Genomic DNA, 16,075 nt, shown 5'->3' with positions numbered 1-16,075 from the left:
TCACGAAAATCAGAAAAGCAATCAAATTAATCGTTTACCTTTGATGATCTTCGGATGTTTTCACTCACGAGACTCCGTTACACAACAAATGTTCCTTTTGTTCCAAAAATATTATTTTTGTATCCAAAATACCTCAGTTTGTTTGCCACGTTATGTTAAGAAATTCCACAGGAAAGAGCGGTCAAGACAACGCAGGCGAAAATTCCAAATAGTTTCCATAATGTCCACAGAAACATGTCAAAAGTTTTTTAGAATCAATCCTCAGGTTGTTTTTAAAATATATAATCAATAATATATCAACCGCAAATGTCTTTCACAGTAGGAGAGAGAAAAGCAATACCTATCCAAACTCTGTTGCGCAAGCAAAACTCATGACCACTTGACGCGATGTTATCGTTCTGGCTCATTTTTCAAAATAAAAGCCTGAAACTGTCTGAAGACTGTTGACACCTTGAGGAAGCGATAGGAAAAGGAATCTGGTTCATATCCAGCAAAGGGAGGCTATGGAACATGGAGTTTTCAAAATAGAAGCCACTTCCTGTTTTGATTTTCCTCAGGGTTTCTCCTGCAATATCAGTTCTGTTATACTCACAGACAATATTTTGACAGTTTTGGAAACTAGAGTGTTTTCTATCCAATAATAATAATATGCATATATTAGCAACTGAGACTGAGGAGCTGGCCGTTTACTATGGGCACCTTTTCATCCAAGCTACTCAATACTTCCCCTGCAGCCATAAAAAGTTAACTGACTTGCCTAGTTAAATAAAGAAATTACATTGTTGTCACCATATTAGCTAAAGTAATGTCATAGTCAACATAGCTAATAGAACTAACGCATGAGTAAACCCGCTACAATCATGCAGCAACGTTAGGGAAAAGGGGAATACCTAGTCAGTTGTACAACTAAATGCCTTCAACTGAAATGTGTCTTCCGCATTTAACCCAACCCCTCTGAATCAGAGACGTGCGGAGGGCTGCCTTAATTGACACCCACGTCTTCGGCACCCGGGGAACAGTTGGTTAACTGCCTTGCTCAGGGTCAGAACGACAGATTTTTACCTTGTCAGCTCGGCGATTCGATCCAGCAATCTTTCAGTTACTGGCCGAACGCTCTAACCACTAGGCTACCTGCCGCCCCGATACAATGTACAGTCAAGTAAGAAGTTTAGAACTTACACCGGCAATAAATAAGTAAAATCAAAAGCTTACCTGGACTTGGAAGGGTTCCAGTGTTGTGTTGGATAGTCATAGCCAGCTAGCTAACATAGTATCCCTCTGTTTGAGCAGGGTGTTTTAGTAGGCTAACTGCATTTGCTAGTTAAGTGAAAGAGAAATATAGCTCTCTTGCTTCTCGTTCATTTTGGAAGAAATTAGTTCAAAACAGTTCTACTATTGTCTCTCTCTGAGTCAACTAACGCACTGCAGTGCTAGCTAGTTGTAGCTTATGATTTCAGTACTAGATTCATTATCTGATTCTTCGATTGGGTGGACAACGTCAGTTCATGCTGCAAGAGCTCTGATAGGTCGGAGGACATCCTCCAGAAGTTGTCGTAATTACTTTGTAAGTCTATAGAAGGGGGTGAGAACCATGCGCCTCTTAGGTTTTGTAATGAAGTCAATGTACCCAGAGGACAACGGAAGCTAGCTATCCTCTGGCTACACCATAGCATGATGCTGTTGAGGCTACTTTAGACCTTCATTGCAAAACAGTGTGTCTTAATCAATTATTTGGTGGAGTGAATATATTTAGTATAGTTTGATCTAAAAAGGATAACTTTTCAAATGTTTTTTTTGTTGTATGAAATTCACTGAGGATGGTCCTCCCCTTCCTCCTCTAAGGAGCCTCCACTGTTGTGAGCACAGCATACCGTGTCAGTGTAACCTCCACAGCTATGAATAGAACTAGGACGTGGATAAGAGTGGTGGAGGGTTCTAGATGAAACAAGGTGCCATCTTTCAGGGATGACAGATTGAACAACACACCGGAATGGATGAGCAGCTACTATACTCACCCGGTAGAACTGCATGATGTTTTCTTTCGTCAACGTCTTCAGATAGGCCACTTCAATGTTATCTAGAAAACAACAGGAAACACTTTGGACTAAAGGTTGATGATTTGAGATATCCCGCAATATTTTTTGCGCTAGTTGGCAGTACCTGCACCAAAATTCCAGTATTTTTCCTTCATAGCTTGTTCTCCATCTTCATAAGTGGGCAGCTAATTTGTTTTCAGGACTTTTATTTTCTCATGGCTCTCGTCACTCTGCAGCAGACATATAGTGAGCAATATGTTTGGAACGTCGAAATCGCACTAAAATCACAGTGCTGAATTTAAATACATATCGTATCGTCACCTAAGTATTGTGATAATGAGGTCCGTAGTAATTTCACTTTCGTAGTCAAAAAGCCAGATCTACCGCTCATTTGTTTTTGTTTTTGCATAAATTGAACATTTTACTGGACTGATGTTTCCTGCATGGTGCTTTCAAGACAACTGGGAACTCGGAAACAAACAAGGTAAAATCATGACGTCAGTGATCTTCAAGTCGGAGCTCTCGAAATATGAGTTTCAGACTTGGAATGACGTGAGTTGGATGACCGTTCAAAAAAAAAAAAATTCCCCAGTCGGATCTAATTTTTTCCCCCGCAGAGTTCCCAGTTGTCTTGAACGCACTGAAGTCAGATGTCTAAAGTTAGCAGTTGTTTTAAACACAGCATTAGTCTCAGCGAGGGAGGGAAAGAGCAGCAGAGGGTCAGCCTCTCATGGTCCCTGCTCTCTCCTTCCAGTGAGACTGACCAGAGAGAGGGGACACCGTCTTCCACCTTCCACATGTAGGCTAGTATCAAACCTTGCTGGATGCTATAGGCACAGTGATTTGAGCAGTAGAAGCACTCGATTTAGCCACAGATCTTCCGATTCACCGGGTAGGCGGAGTTTGTCTTTTCAGACAAATAAAAAGTTTCAAAAATACCTACTGGTGTGCAGGGCTTCTGAATCAAGTGCACCTACCGCCAACTGCGCAACACAATTTTGTTATTTTTTATAAAAGGAGCGCAAGCATTTATCGTTGGCTTTTCTACAGAAATGTGACTAGAAATGCCTTGAAGATTGACCAGTTGACAGTGATCGACCGGTTGGTGACCAAGGCCCTACAGGGTCACCAGCCACCCCTACTGTACAATGTCCCACTATTGGCAAGGCTCCACTTTCTATCATGACATTAGTGGTGACAGTTGCTGCCCTGTCTTCTCCCATCCTCCTTCCCTCTAACAATGAGAACATTGTTTTCATCACTTCTCCCTACTAAGAGTTCTGGATCGAGGTTTACGGCAGATTACCAGCAAATCAGCCCATTACAATCCATAATAGCACTCAGGAGATGCAGGAGATGCTGCTTGGGCGAGGTGTGCTCCAGGAGTTTATTCTGGGGCCTAATCGTTGCCAATTTCTGCGGCGAAAACATCCTTCCTTCCCCTCTGGGATCCTCCAGAATGTCAATATAAAAATGTCAATATAAATAAATGCATATTTATCCATATAAAAAGGCCTCCTAGCAGTTATAATATGAGGATCAGGAGGAATACCCATTTAGTCGACACTATCTACGCAAACTCCCCACAGATATCACTTGGAAAAAGCTCTTAGGCCTCCAGACCAGGTAAATTAAGGGGTGTGTATGTGCGTGTTGCTCATTGTGTCTGCACAAGCTCACCCCTGTCGAAGTTGTACTGCTGAGAGATGATCTCCCCCCAGTACTTGGCGCACTCAGCGGCCAGCTTCTTGGGCTTGTCCAGGCGGCGGATGGCCAAGGCCTGGATGTGTTTCTGGAAGGCCTCGTCGTTCATTTCCTCCACAGACATCTCCATGGCTTTTAGGAATGCCTCCACCCGGCTCTCCAGGTAGTGGGGGGCCTTCTCCGACTGGATGATGAAGCGCAGGCCCTGGACCCCGTTAGCGCGCCGCGGACCGCTAAACACTATGTACCCTGAGGAGAGAGGAGAGTGAAAGTCAAACAATTCACTGTAAATTCTGGAAAGTGTTTATGTTTAACTGCACACAGTCTACAGTCCCCTTTTCACTGCATGGTTTTGAGTTCAACTGTATTTGAGTACTTTACGAGATACCAGTCTCCACTTGAGTGTGTGTGCGTGGTCTTACCCAACTGTTCCTTGGTGCGCAGTGTGTTAAAGCAAGGCTCAGAGATGATCTGGCAGAAGAGCTCCAGCAGCATGTTGTCGTGGGTTGTCTGCATGTCTGTCTGGTAGTAGATCTCTATACCACAGTTGTTGTGCACCTCGTTCCTCTGCTGGTACACATACCAGCCACCTGGAAGGCACAGACAGCAGGGTCATAGTCATTAGGGCACATAATGGAAAAGGTTTCAAAATGTTTTGCAAGGGGGGAAAAAAAACAAGAGTTTCTTATTGGACAAGTCCAGGTAGTACATCCCTGTTTCAGTTAATTTTGTGCCTAACAAATACTCAGTGGACAGTTTATTAGGTACACCACCCCGTTCACAAAAATAGTTCTCCTGCAGAGAGTAAGTCACGTGACCATGGCTTGCTATATAAAGCATGCAGACAGGCATCCAGTTACTGTATGATTGAATGTTAGAATGGGAAAAACATGTGATCTAAGAGACTTTGAGCGTGGTTTGGTTGACGGTGCCAGGCGCGCCGGGTCCAGTATTTCAGAAACGACCGGCCTCCTTCCTGGGCTTTTCACGCATGACAGTCTAGGGTTTAACAAGAATGGTGCGTCAAACAAAAAACATTCAGTCAGCGACCACAAACAGGCAAATTAAGACGCAGTACAACAGTGGTGTGCAGAACGGCATCTCGGAATGCATAACTAATCCGTCCTTGTCACGGATGGGCTATTGCAGCAGACGACCACACCGGGTTCCACTCCTATCAGCTAAAAACAAGAGGAAGTGGGTCCAGCAGGCATGCAATCACCAACACAATTAATTGAGTGTCGCCTAGGCCAACAAATCCCAGTTCCTCGAGTTATGCTGATGGCAGTCAGGATTTGGCATAAACAGCATGAGTCCATGGCCCATCCTGCCTGGTGTCAACTGTACAGGCTGGTGGCGTAATGGTGTAGGGAATGTTTTCCTGGCACAGGTTAGGCCAATTGAGCAATGTGGCCGTGCCCCGAAGAATTCAGACTGTTATGGAGGCAAGGGAGTGTCAGACCCGGTACAGATTGGTGTACCTAATAAACTGGCCACAGTGTATATGACCCAGGGTTTATACACATACTGTAGCATCAATCTTCAACACACACATGTACTAACCATGCAATACAGCTCATCCAAATACTGTATAATGCGGCAGGCGCAACTCAGCAAACATTGAGACTTAAAAAATGAATTTAGGAATAAGTAACAAGCCCTAAACAACCTAGCCAGTTGATGCACCCCCGGCTTAACTGTAAATATACAATTACTAAAGAACGTATTTGGATAGATTTAAAAAGCATAATACAGGAACGTTATATATAGAGTTCAGCTAGAGGACAGTGGTGACACTCTCCAGTCTCCAGACAGGAGAGACTAAGCCAACATCACACTTTTTGCTGAGTGGCTGTGAATAGGCGTGTTAAAAGCTTTTCATTGGAACGTTCATTTTTTTTGGGGGGGGGGGGCGCAAAAACCCCCCGGGATGTGCTGAGTTCATTTGGATATCGACTCACCTATATTTGAGTCCTAAATGATCAAGTAGACTTTGAATGAGGAAAGATGCAGCAGGTTACTTATGCATATCCTTTTCAATGATGAATGATGTGTCAACAGTTCTCCTCAGAATGCAAAAAGTGTGCGAGTGAAGATGAATGGAAGTAAGCAGTTTAAGTATGTGTCTGTAAAAGCGTATGTTAAGCTTTTTTGTTGGGAAGCTATAAATCAAATCAAATTGATTTGTCACATGCACCGAATACAACATGTGTAGTAGACCTTACAGTGAAATGCAAAAGGGACGGGGGGGCAATACAAAAGTTTGGGTAGCCATTTGACTAGCTGTTCAGGAGTCTTATGGCTTGGGGGTAGAAGCTGTTTAGAAGCCTCTTGGACCTAGACTTGGCGCTCCGATACCGCTTGTCGTGCAGTAGCAGAGAGAACCGTCTATGACTAGGGTGGCTGGAGTCCTTTTAGGGCCTTCCTCTGACACCGCCTGGTATAGAGGTCCTGGATGGCAGGAAGCTTGGCCCCGGTGATGTACTGGGCCATATGCACTACCCTCTGTAGTGTCTTGCGGTCGGAGGCCGAGCAGTTGCCATACCAGGCAGTGACGCAACCCGTCAGGATGCTGTCGACGGTGCAGCTGTATAACCTTTTGAGGATCTGAGGACCCATGCCAAATCTTTTCAGTCTCCTGAGGGGGAATAGGTTTTGTCGTGCCCGGAAGCTCTCAACGTGCTCCACTACAGCCCCGTCGATGAGAATGGGGGCGTGCTTGGTCCTCCTTTCCTGTGGTCCACATTCATCTCCTTTGTCTTGATCACATTGAGGGAGAGGTTGTTGTCCTTGAACCACACGGTCAGGTCTCCGACCTCCTCCCTATAGGCTGTCTCATCATTGTCGGTGATCAGGCCTACCACTGTTGTGTCATCGGCCAACATAATGATGGTGTTGGAGTCGTGCCTGGCCGAGCAGTCCTGAGTGAACAGGGAGTACAGGAGGGGACTGAGCACGCACCCCTGGGGGGGCCCCCGTATTGAGGATTAGCGTGGCGGATGTGTTGTCGCTTACCCTTACCAGCTGGGGGAGGCCCATCAAGACGTCCAAGATCCAGTTGTAGAGAGAGGTGCTTAATCCCAGGGTCCTTAGTTTAGTGATGAGCTTTGAGGGAACAATGGTGTTAAACGCTGAGCTGTTGTCAATGAATAGCGTTCTCACATAGGTGTTCCTTTTGTCCAGGTGGGAAAGGGCAGTGTAGAGTGCAATAGAGATTGCATCGTCTGTGGATCTGTTGGGGTGGTATGCAAATTGGAGTAGGTCTAGCGTTTCTGGGATAATGGTGTTGATGTTTGTTCAGTTTGTTATATCTGGAGTACTTCTCCTGTCCTAGCCGGTGTCCTGTGTGAATTTAAGTATGCTCTCTCTAATTCTCTCTCTCTTTCTCTCTCTCGGAGGACCTGAGCCCTAGGACCATGCCTCAGGACTACCTGACATGACTCCTTGCTGTCCCCAGTCCACCTAGCCGTGCTGCTGCTCCAGTTTCAACTGTTCTGCCTGTGATTATTATTATATGACCATGCTGGTCATTTATGAACATCTTGGCCATGTTCTGTTACAATCTCCACCCGGCACAGCCAGAAGAGGACTGGCCACCCCACATAGAGAGGAACCAGGCTAAGTTTCTTCCTAGGTTTTGGCCTTTCTAGGTAGTTTTTCCTAGCCACCGTGCTTCTACACCTGCATTGCTTGCCGTTTGGGGTTTTAGGCTGGGTTTCTGTACAGCACTTTGAGATATCAGCTGATGTACGAAGGGCTATATAAATACATTTGATTTGATGTGAGCCATGAGCAGCCTTTCAAAGCACTTCATGGCTACAAACGTGAGTGCTATGGGTCGGTAGGATACCCTAGTGTTCTTGGGCACAGGGACTATGGTGTTCTGCTTGAAATATGTTGGTATTACAGATTCAGACAGGAAGAGGTTGAAAATGTCAGTAAAGACACTTGCCAGTTGGTCAGTGCATGCTCGGAGTACACGTCCTACACGTCCTCACATCGGCTGTGGAGAGAGTGATCACACAGTCGTCCGGAACAGCTGATGCTCTCATGCATGTTTCAGTGTTACTTGCCCCGAAGCCAGCATAGAATTTATTTAGCTTGTCTGGTAGGCTTGTGTCACTGGGCAGCTCTCAGCTGTGCTTCCCTTTGTAGTCTGTAATAGTTTGCAAGCCCTGCCACATCTGACGAGCATCGGAGCCGGTATAGTACAATTCTGTCTTGACGCTTTGCCTGTTTGATGCTTCGTCGGAGGGCATAGCGGGATTTCTTATAAGCTTCCGGGTTAGAGTTCCACTCCTTGAAAGTGGCAGCTCTACCCTTTAGCTCAGTGCGTATGTTGCCTGTAATCCATGGCTTCTGGTTGGGGTATGTACATAGTCACTGTGGGGACGATGTCCTCGATGCACTTATTGATAAAGCCAGTGACTGATGTGGTGTACTCCTCAATGCCATCGGAAGAATCACGAAACATATTCCAGTCTGTCCTAGCAAAACAGTCCTGTAGCTTAGCATCTGCTTTAACTGACCACTTTCTTATAGACCGAGTCACTGGTGCTTCCTGCATTAATTTTTGCTTATAAGCAGGAATCAGATTTGCCAAATGGAGGGCAAGGGAGAACTTTGTACGCATCTCTGTGTGTGGATTAAAGGTGGTCTAAAAATGTTTTCCCTTTGGTTGCACATTTAACATGCTGATAGAAATTTGGTAAAAACCGATTTAAGGCGAGCTAAACCTTGAGACTTCCTTAGATATCGTGCACCAGCTGTTGTTTACATAAATGCATAGGCCCGTGTCTTACCAGAGGCTGCTGTTCTGTTCTGCCGATAGTGTGTATAACCCGCCAGCTGTATGTTCTTAATGTCATCGTTCTGCCACGACTCGTGAAACATTAGATATTACTGTTTTTAATGTTCCGTTGGTAGGATATAAGTGCTTTCAGTTCGTCCCATTTATTTTCCAGTGATTGAACGTTAGCTAGCAGAACGGAAGGCAAGGGCAGATTGGCCACTCGTCGCCTGATCCTCGCAAGGCATCCTGATCTCTTTCCGCGAAACCTACGTTTCCTTTTCCAGCGAATCACGGGGATCTGGACCTGGTCAGGTGTAGATAGTATATCCCTCGCGTCCGACTCATTGAAGACAAACTCCTCGTCCAGTTTGAGGTGAGTAATCTCAGTTCTGATGTCCAGAAGCTCTTTTCAGTCATAAGAGACAGTAGCAGCAACATTATGTACAAAACAAGTTACGAACAACATGAAAAAAACAAAATAGTATCGTTGGTTAAGAGCCGATAAGATGGCAGCCCTACCCTCCGACACCTCCATCTCCAAATCCTGCTCCGTTCAAAGGTTAGTTCAGTTTGTGTTTGTTCAGTTATTTCAGTTTGAGGCTGGCTGGCCGACTGGATCCAGGATGTTTCCAGGAGGCCCAGACAGCCTTGATTTTCCTCTCCTCTGTGCTCAAGTTACTTAATGTCATTAAGAAAAGAGTGGACAGGCACTGTGTGTGTTGTTGTGCTGTGGTGCTGTGTGAGTTTGTGTAAGTGGTTAAGGAAAAGTGTGTGTATTGTATTGCCTAGTGATGTCTGTTTCCCCTTTGTAGGTGAGAATTTCTCCCTTGGACATTGGAGGGGCATTAACACTGAGGTGTTACACAAGCACAGGCCAGACTGTTGGGTAAGAAACCTTCAGCATGGTCACAATGGGGACAGGCATGACGAAGTTACATGGAGGTGAAGGGAATGATAGGCAGTGCACTTGGCCTACCATCTGGCACCTGCACCTCCCTGTAGCGAATCAACTGGCTTGGTAGGAGGGGCTTGGTGTGGGCTTGATTCATAAGCGTGTCCTCGACCATCTGCATCATGTCTAGAGCAGACTGGAGAAAGAGATCGAGAGAGCAAAGTGAGAGGTGCAAATGACATAAATCAGTGTTGTAATCCACCTTTTAAATGTGTCAAGATACCTCCTTTCCATAGCAGATACGTATCTATAGGTTCGTTCAACTGAATCGGAACACTGCTACAATCATTCTGTCCACGCAGTAAAAGCTCCATCTAAGGTAATAGGAGTCCTGCAGTGCACGGTGAGTCTCTATGGTGATGAAATGGACCATTGCCCCCGCTGGTGCATCCAATTCCCTCTCCACTAGACTGTGACATCCCTCTACTGGGCGTCATTACCAGACATAAGGGAGACTGTTCGTCGATGGCTGGGATCTTTTATAAAGTGTCATTTGATCGGAGGATCTTATCAGGGTTCGACAGTGTGTTCACCTTCTGTGACACTGCTAGTGGACAGAAAAGCATTCCACTTAAAACCTATATGGGAGAGGAGCGGCTAACCGTATAAGCAGTTATAGAACATATCCACATTCCATTTATCAAACGTCTTGCTGTGTGTGTGTGTCTGTCTGTCATTTACAAATGAAGTCAGTCCACTGGAAGGTAACTTCAAACTCACCTCCTTGGTGATGTTGCCATGGAGAAGGGTCTCGATGTGTAACCGTGACAATAGTTGAGGTATGAAGGCCTTGAGGAGGGGGAGAGTGACATCTGGAAGACAGATTCAGACTGGAGGAATCAATCACAGAGCTATCATTCTAAATCTATACAAATCGGGACAGAATCAAAAGCATCAGTCATGCAGGCTGTTGCTGCCACCGCATATCATTCCTGTCGCCAGCGCGGGCAGAAATGTACGTACACAAACACACTCACCCAAACGTGGAGACATGCAGACACAAACACAACACACTTCCTCTTTGCGTATGTTGGTCAATCTGAATTCACAGTGTCTGACCCAGATTCATTCAGATAGTGGTGAGAGGTGGTGGATGAGCAGCCAGGGATGAGTGACTGGGGAAGGATGGGAGAATAGTAGGGAAGGGGGCACACACAGCAGTAGCTGGTCTGTAAAAACCAGGTACAGGGATCTGTGAAAGACTGGAGACCCAGAGAAGGGCAACAAGGGCACTAACTAAACACATAGGCACTAGGTAGAGCTGGGAAGATAACAGTATCGCGATACTTGTTAGTATCGCGGTTGGGAAACAAAACACTACGCAGATTTAACTTCTTTAGGAAAACAGCCCTAATGTTAGAAACAAACATCAGATTTTAGTTGTCGCATACACATGTTTAGCAGATATTGTGGGTGTAGCGACAGTGCAGTAATACCTAATACATACAAATTTAAAAAGTAAAAATAAATAAATTACGAAATAATAGCCAAGTCCAGAATATAAATACATATACAGTGACCAAAAATACACTGCTGCTCAAAAAAATAAAGGGAACACTAAAATAACACATACTAGATCTGAATGAAATATTCTTATTAAATACTTTTCTCTTTACATAGTTGACTGTGCTGACAACAAAATCACACAAATTATCAATGGAAATCATATTTATCAACCCATGGAGGTCTGGATTTGGAGTCACACTCAAAATTAAAGTGGAAAACCACACTACAGGCTGATCCAACTTTGATGTAATGTCCTTAAAACAAGTCAAAATGAGGCTCAGTAGTGTGCGTGGCCTCCACGTGCCTGTATGACCTCCCTACAACACCTGGGGCATGCTCCTGATGAGGTGGCGGATGGTCTCCTGAGGGATCTTCTCCCAGACCTGGACTAAAGCATCCGCCAACTCCTGGACAGTCTGTGGTGCAACGTGGCGTTGGTGAATGGAGCGAGGCATGATGTCCGAGATGTGCTCAATTGGATTCAGGTCTGGGGAACGGGCGGGCCAGTCCATAGCATCAATGCCTTCCTCTTGCAGGAACTGCTGACACACTCCAGCCACATGAGGGTCTAGCATTGTCTTGCATTAGGAGGAACCCAGGGCCAACCGCACCAGCATATGGTCTCACAAGGGGTCTGAGGATCTCATCTCGGTACCTAATGGCAGTCAGGCTACCTCTGGGCAAGCATATGGAGGGCTGTGCGGCCCCCCAAAGAATTGCCACCCCACACCATAAACGCAACATGCAATAATTTACAGCGTTATTGTTAAATAATAATAAATGCTTTAGGCCCTAATCTATGGATTTCACATGACTGGGCAGGGGTACAGCCATGGGTGGGTGGGCATAGGCCCACTCACTGGGGAGCCAGGCCCAGCCAATCAGAACGACAGTTTTCCCCCACGAAAGGGCTTTATTACAGACAGAAATAATCCTCAGTTTCATCAGCTGTCCGGGTGGCTGGAAGGTCCTGGTCTGGTGTGGTTACATGTGGTCTGCGGTTATGAGGCCGGTTGGACGTACTGCCAAATTCTATGGTAGAAAATGAACATTCAATTCTCTGGCAACAGCTCTGGTGGGCATTCCTGCAGTCAGAATGCCAATTGCACGCTCCCTCAAAACTTGATGATCTTGGCAAAAGAGAAATAATCTGGTTTACGCTTATTGGAACTGTCATTTGTTTTTCAACAGGACAATCACCCATCACACCTCCAGGCTGTGTAAGGGCTATTTGACCAAGAAGGAGTGATGAGTGCTGCATCAGATGACCTGGCCTCCACAGTCACCCAACCTCAACCCAATTGGGATGGTTTGGGATGAGTTGGACGCACAGTTTAGGAAAAACAGCCAACAAGTGCTCAGCATATGTGGGAACTCCTTCAAGACTGTTGGAAAATAATTCCTCATGAAGCTGGTTGAGAGAATGCCAGGAGTGTGCAAAGCTGTCATCAAGGGTGGCTACTTTCAAGAATATAAAATATATTTTGATTTGTTTAACAATCTTTTGGTTTTTGGTTACTACATAATTCTATATGTGTTATTTCATAGTTGCGATGTCTTCACTATTATTCTACAATGTAGAAAATAGTAAAAATAAAGAAAAACCCTTGAGGAGTAGGTCTTTCCAAACTTTTGACTGGTATTATGTGATGTATAGACACCATGGACAGTATATGGATTGAATATATAGTATATCTGAAGAATACATGGATAGAATAGTATATGTACAGCAATAGTTGAGTAGGATGGACGTGGCTACAATACAGTATATACATATGAAATGGGTAAAACAGTATGTAAACATTATTAAAGTGACCAGTGTTCCATTATTAAAGTGACCAGTTATTTTGTCACCCAGAGTCACATTTTCCAAGCCATCCATCAGACACAATATTTTACCTAGGGCAGGTTTTTTTTTTAAAGAAGCAAAGAGTTTGGTCTGCTTCGTGTATTTATTTTTTACATGGAAATTATATAGCGATACTGATATTGTCACAACCCTAGCACTAGGCAGGTGAAATAGGGACAAGTTTGAGGTAATAATGAAAAGACAGAAATGCAGTCTTTTCCCCAAGGTGAACTCGGCCTCAAGTGTTACACAGGACATTGCGAACGCATAATGTACTGAACGTACAGACAATACATCTGCTCCTCTTCCTACGGTGAGATTTTTACTGCAGAGAAATGACTGCAGCTCATGGAGGAGCTCAAACTGGCTGAGCATTCAAATGAGAGCAGGGGAGAGATAGGGAGAGAAGAGTATGTGCGTACGTACACGTGCCCGTGTGTGTGTAGGTGGGTGTGTGGAGTTAGAGTGAGAACGGCTCACCGTCTAGAGCCTCCTTGAGCTCGTCTTTGGTCCAGGCCACCTCTGTCATCAGCAGACGCAGGTAGTACATGGCATGCTGGTGGGGTTGCTCCGCCCTGAAGTTGTTCAGTGACCTCATATACTGGAGGAGCGGCCAAAGGGCAATAGGGGTCAACGTTCAGCCCAATCATATCAGGGGTTAAACACAATACAAGGGTAGTTTGTGTGCGCCATGGGGTCAAACACAATAGCAGAATCAAACATTCAAAAACCAACGTCAGCTTCGATCCGTTATGATTTCATAGCCCGAGTAGTTTTAAACTGGGCGGCGGGGCTCAGCTTACCGCTTCCTTGATGATGTCAAAGCGTTTCTCATCAATCTCAAACGCGGCCATCTTCTCAATGATCTTCTTCAGCAGGATGTGCTGCTTGTCATTGTAGCCCTTCACTGAGAGCTGTGGGAAGGAGATGGAAGGAAGAGGAAAAGAGAAAAAAGGTGAGCATAACTTGATGTGGCATAGAGCCTGTAGGAAAGAACAGTAAAATGTGTGTGCAGATGAATAAACAGCCCTATCGGTTAGGGAAACTAAAGGTAGTAGTGTTTTAGACCAACCTCCCAAACCTCTCTTCCTGCCCTGGCCCTTCCTCTAGGACAATGACTCCACTCAGCATAATGCCAACCACTATCTGTCAGAGGACACGGAGTGCTGGCTGAGTCCTGAGTACAGTCTGTGAAATGGCCCCTCACACACACACACTCACTCTGCTGTGACTTTCACTGACCGCGCTAGCATTAGCACAGGGTTAGCACAGGGTTCCAACCCCGTTAGCACAGGGTTCCAACCCTGCATTGCTGCCACTGCAATGACCATATTATGGGTCTGTAGCCAACTACTCAACTCTACAAAGCAAGCATTGCTCATTACCATCAACTGCATTACCCTTATTCATCGAGTTCTGTGACCAACTAACAATAAGTGATGCAGTGAGTGGTGTGTGTATGCGTGTAAATTTACCAAACCAACAACACCATGCATAGGCAGAGCCCAGTCAAGGTTATATGAAGCTCTGCTTTGCAATATCATCCAAACATTCGGGCCCCTTCATGAATCGGAAATACCCTCAGGCTACAGCGTTTCGCTCTCGCAATCACCCTCTACCTCCCCTTTCTCGTTCTTGCTGACACACACATACATACCAGTTAACTGTAAATCTCTTCCAACATCATTACCCTTGATGAGTCCCCAGTTAGTTTGTGCCGACGCAATTCTATTACTGGTGAAGCTCGGAAAACCTTAATACAAAGATAAACACCCCATCATAAAGTTAGCTAGGTATGTGTGATTGGCCGGACTGGAGAATTCAAAGAACTTACAGTACCTATACATTTTTCAGAGGATAAGCAGTGTTTTCAGCTTTATTCCTTTAGGACTTGTGAAGGAGACACTTACTGTTCTACTATCTGGCTGACATTGACCGCACAGAGAATTTCAAAATGGATGCCAAAGATAAATTAAAATAACAAAATTTGAGAGAATGTATGACGCTCTATCTAGGTGTATTAGATGGGGTGTGTTTTCGGAGTGATTCAGTGAAATCAACGGGGCCAAACGTGTCCTTCAAGACAGGCAGTCTGCTGATATTATAGTTCATACTTTAACCCAGACCTGATCAGTTGAACTTACTCCGTTGTCAGATAAGTATTGGATAAATTCATAGTTGATGTTCAACTTCATATCACTTAAACGGCATTCCTTGAAGACTACATTTGGCCATCCTTGCAGTGAAACCACAAGTCCCTACATAAACGGAGAGAACATAGGAAAGGGGACCTTCTAGGACCTCCCCATCTTCCTACAGACAGACTAACACACCGAAACAAATGGCGTAGATAGACGGAAGACACAGTCTTCCACACTCAGAACCTTAAGATGGATAAATAAGAATTTGTTCTTAATAACTGGACTTGCGCCTAGTTAAATAAACATTTCAAAAAGATGGGCCCTCCCTCTTTTCCCCTAGCTATTGGTGGGACTGTCAGACGGACACTGTACTTACGAGGATGGCATTCTTCCCCGAGGCTGCCATAGACCAGCCCGGCAAGGCTGGCTGCATATGTATACTCTTAAATCACCTGAGAAACAGATCAGTCATGTTGCAGTGCAGGGGGTCTGAGTATAGGTAGTGACCCCAAAAAAATTTAATAAACATAATTGTTGGTAGGGGAGGTGGGATAACGTGGTCAAAAAGACAGAGCAGGGTGAGAAGATTGATTAAGAAGAGTATGTATATGCAGCCTCGCAACCGGCTTTTCTGTCCACCAATGAGGGATGGAGTACTTTGCCACTAAAATGGTAGGTTAATGCTACGGCTACAACCACTTACTGTCTATCTTCCATTCCTTTGTATCAGATAAAAAAATAATAATAACCGCCTCTGACAGAGGACTGTACCAAATTAGTTTTTAAAGTTCATACCCAAACAGTGCCACCACGAATGGGAAACGGCGAGGCGGTTTCAAAGAAGAAAGGATGAAGAGGAGGATGCAGCCAGGGCTGATACGAAGGCCCAGGTTGAGAATGCATGAGGGAGGAACAGATGGGTTTGGGATCGCGGTGGCGTGAGGGCGATGGGGAATTTTAATACTTACATACATCCCATAGATGGTATTTTGGAGGTCATAGTTCAAGCCGGCAAGCTCGGCTGCATATGCATACTCGTTGAGGGAGTCCTTGAGGAGCTCCAGGTACAAATAGGCCATGTTACAATGTATTGGG

General features: G+C 45.1%; 1 protein-coding gene across 4 annotated transcripts in view; it reads right to left on the bottom strand.

Moving 5' to 3' along the window:
- ide (insulin-degrading enzyme) overlaps positions 1-16,075 on the bottom strand; it is a 46,679-nt gene that overhangs the window by 4,109 nt on the left and 26,495 nt on the right. For 3 of the 4 annotated variants that reach the window (XM_036982397.1, XM_036982406.1, XM_036982424.1), the window contains 8 exons: positions 15,949-16,075; positions 13,643-13,753; positions 13,320-13,440; positions 10,205-10,296; positions 9,509-9,620; positions 4,163-4,330; positions 3,717-3,989; positions 2,016-2,077 (listed from right to left, as the gene is read on the bottom strand). The exon at positions 15,949-16,075 is cut by the window's right edge and continues 18 nt beyond it. In XM_036982397.1, coding sequence (XP_036838292.1) covers positions 2,016-2,077; positions 3,717-3,989; positions 4,163-4,330; positions 9,509-9,620; positions 10,205-10,296; positions 13,320-13,440; positions 13,643-13,753; positions 15,949-16,075 — 1,066 coding nt within the window. Of the gene's footprint in view, positions 1-2,015; positions 2,078-2,152; positions 2,267-3,716; positions 3,990-4,162; positions 4,331-9,508; positions 9,621-10,204; positions 10,297-13,319; positions 13,441-13,642; positions 13,754-15,948 lie in introns of those variants that run through there. The other variant, XM_036982416.1, reaches the window with a different exon arrangement.

This window comes from Oncorhynchus mykiss, chromosome 1 (assembly GCF_013265735.2).
Source record: "Oncorhynchus mykiss isolate Arlee chromosome 1, USDA_OmykA_1.1, whole genome shotgun sequence".
In the NCBI taxonomy this organism is placed as follows: Eukaryota; Metazoa; Chordata; class Actinopteri; order Salmoniformes; family Salmonidae; genus Oncorhynchus; species Oncorhynchus mykiss.
This window is presented reverse-complemented; position numbering and strand designations above follow the sequence as displayed.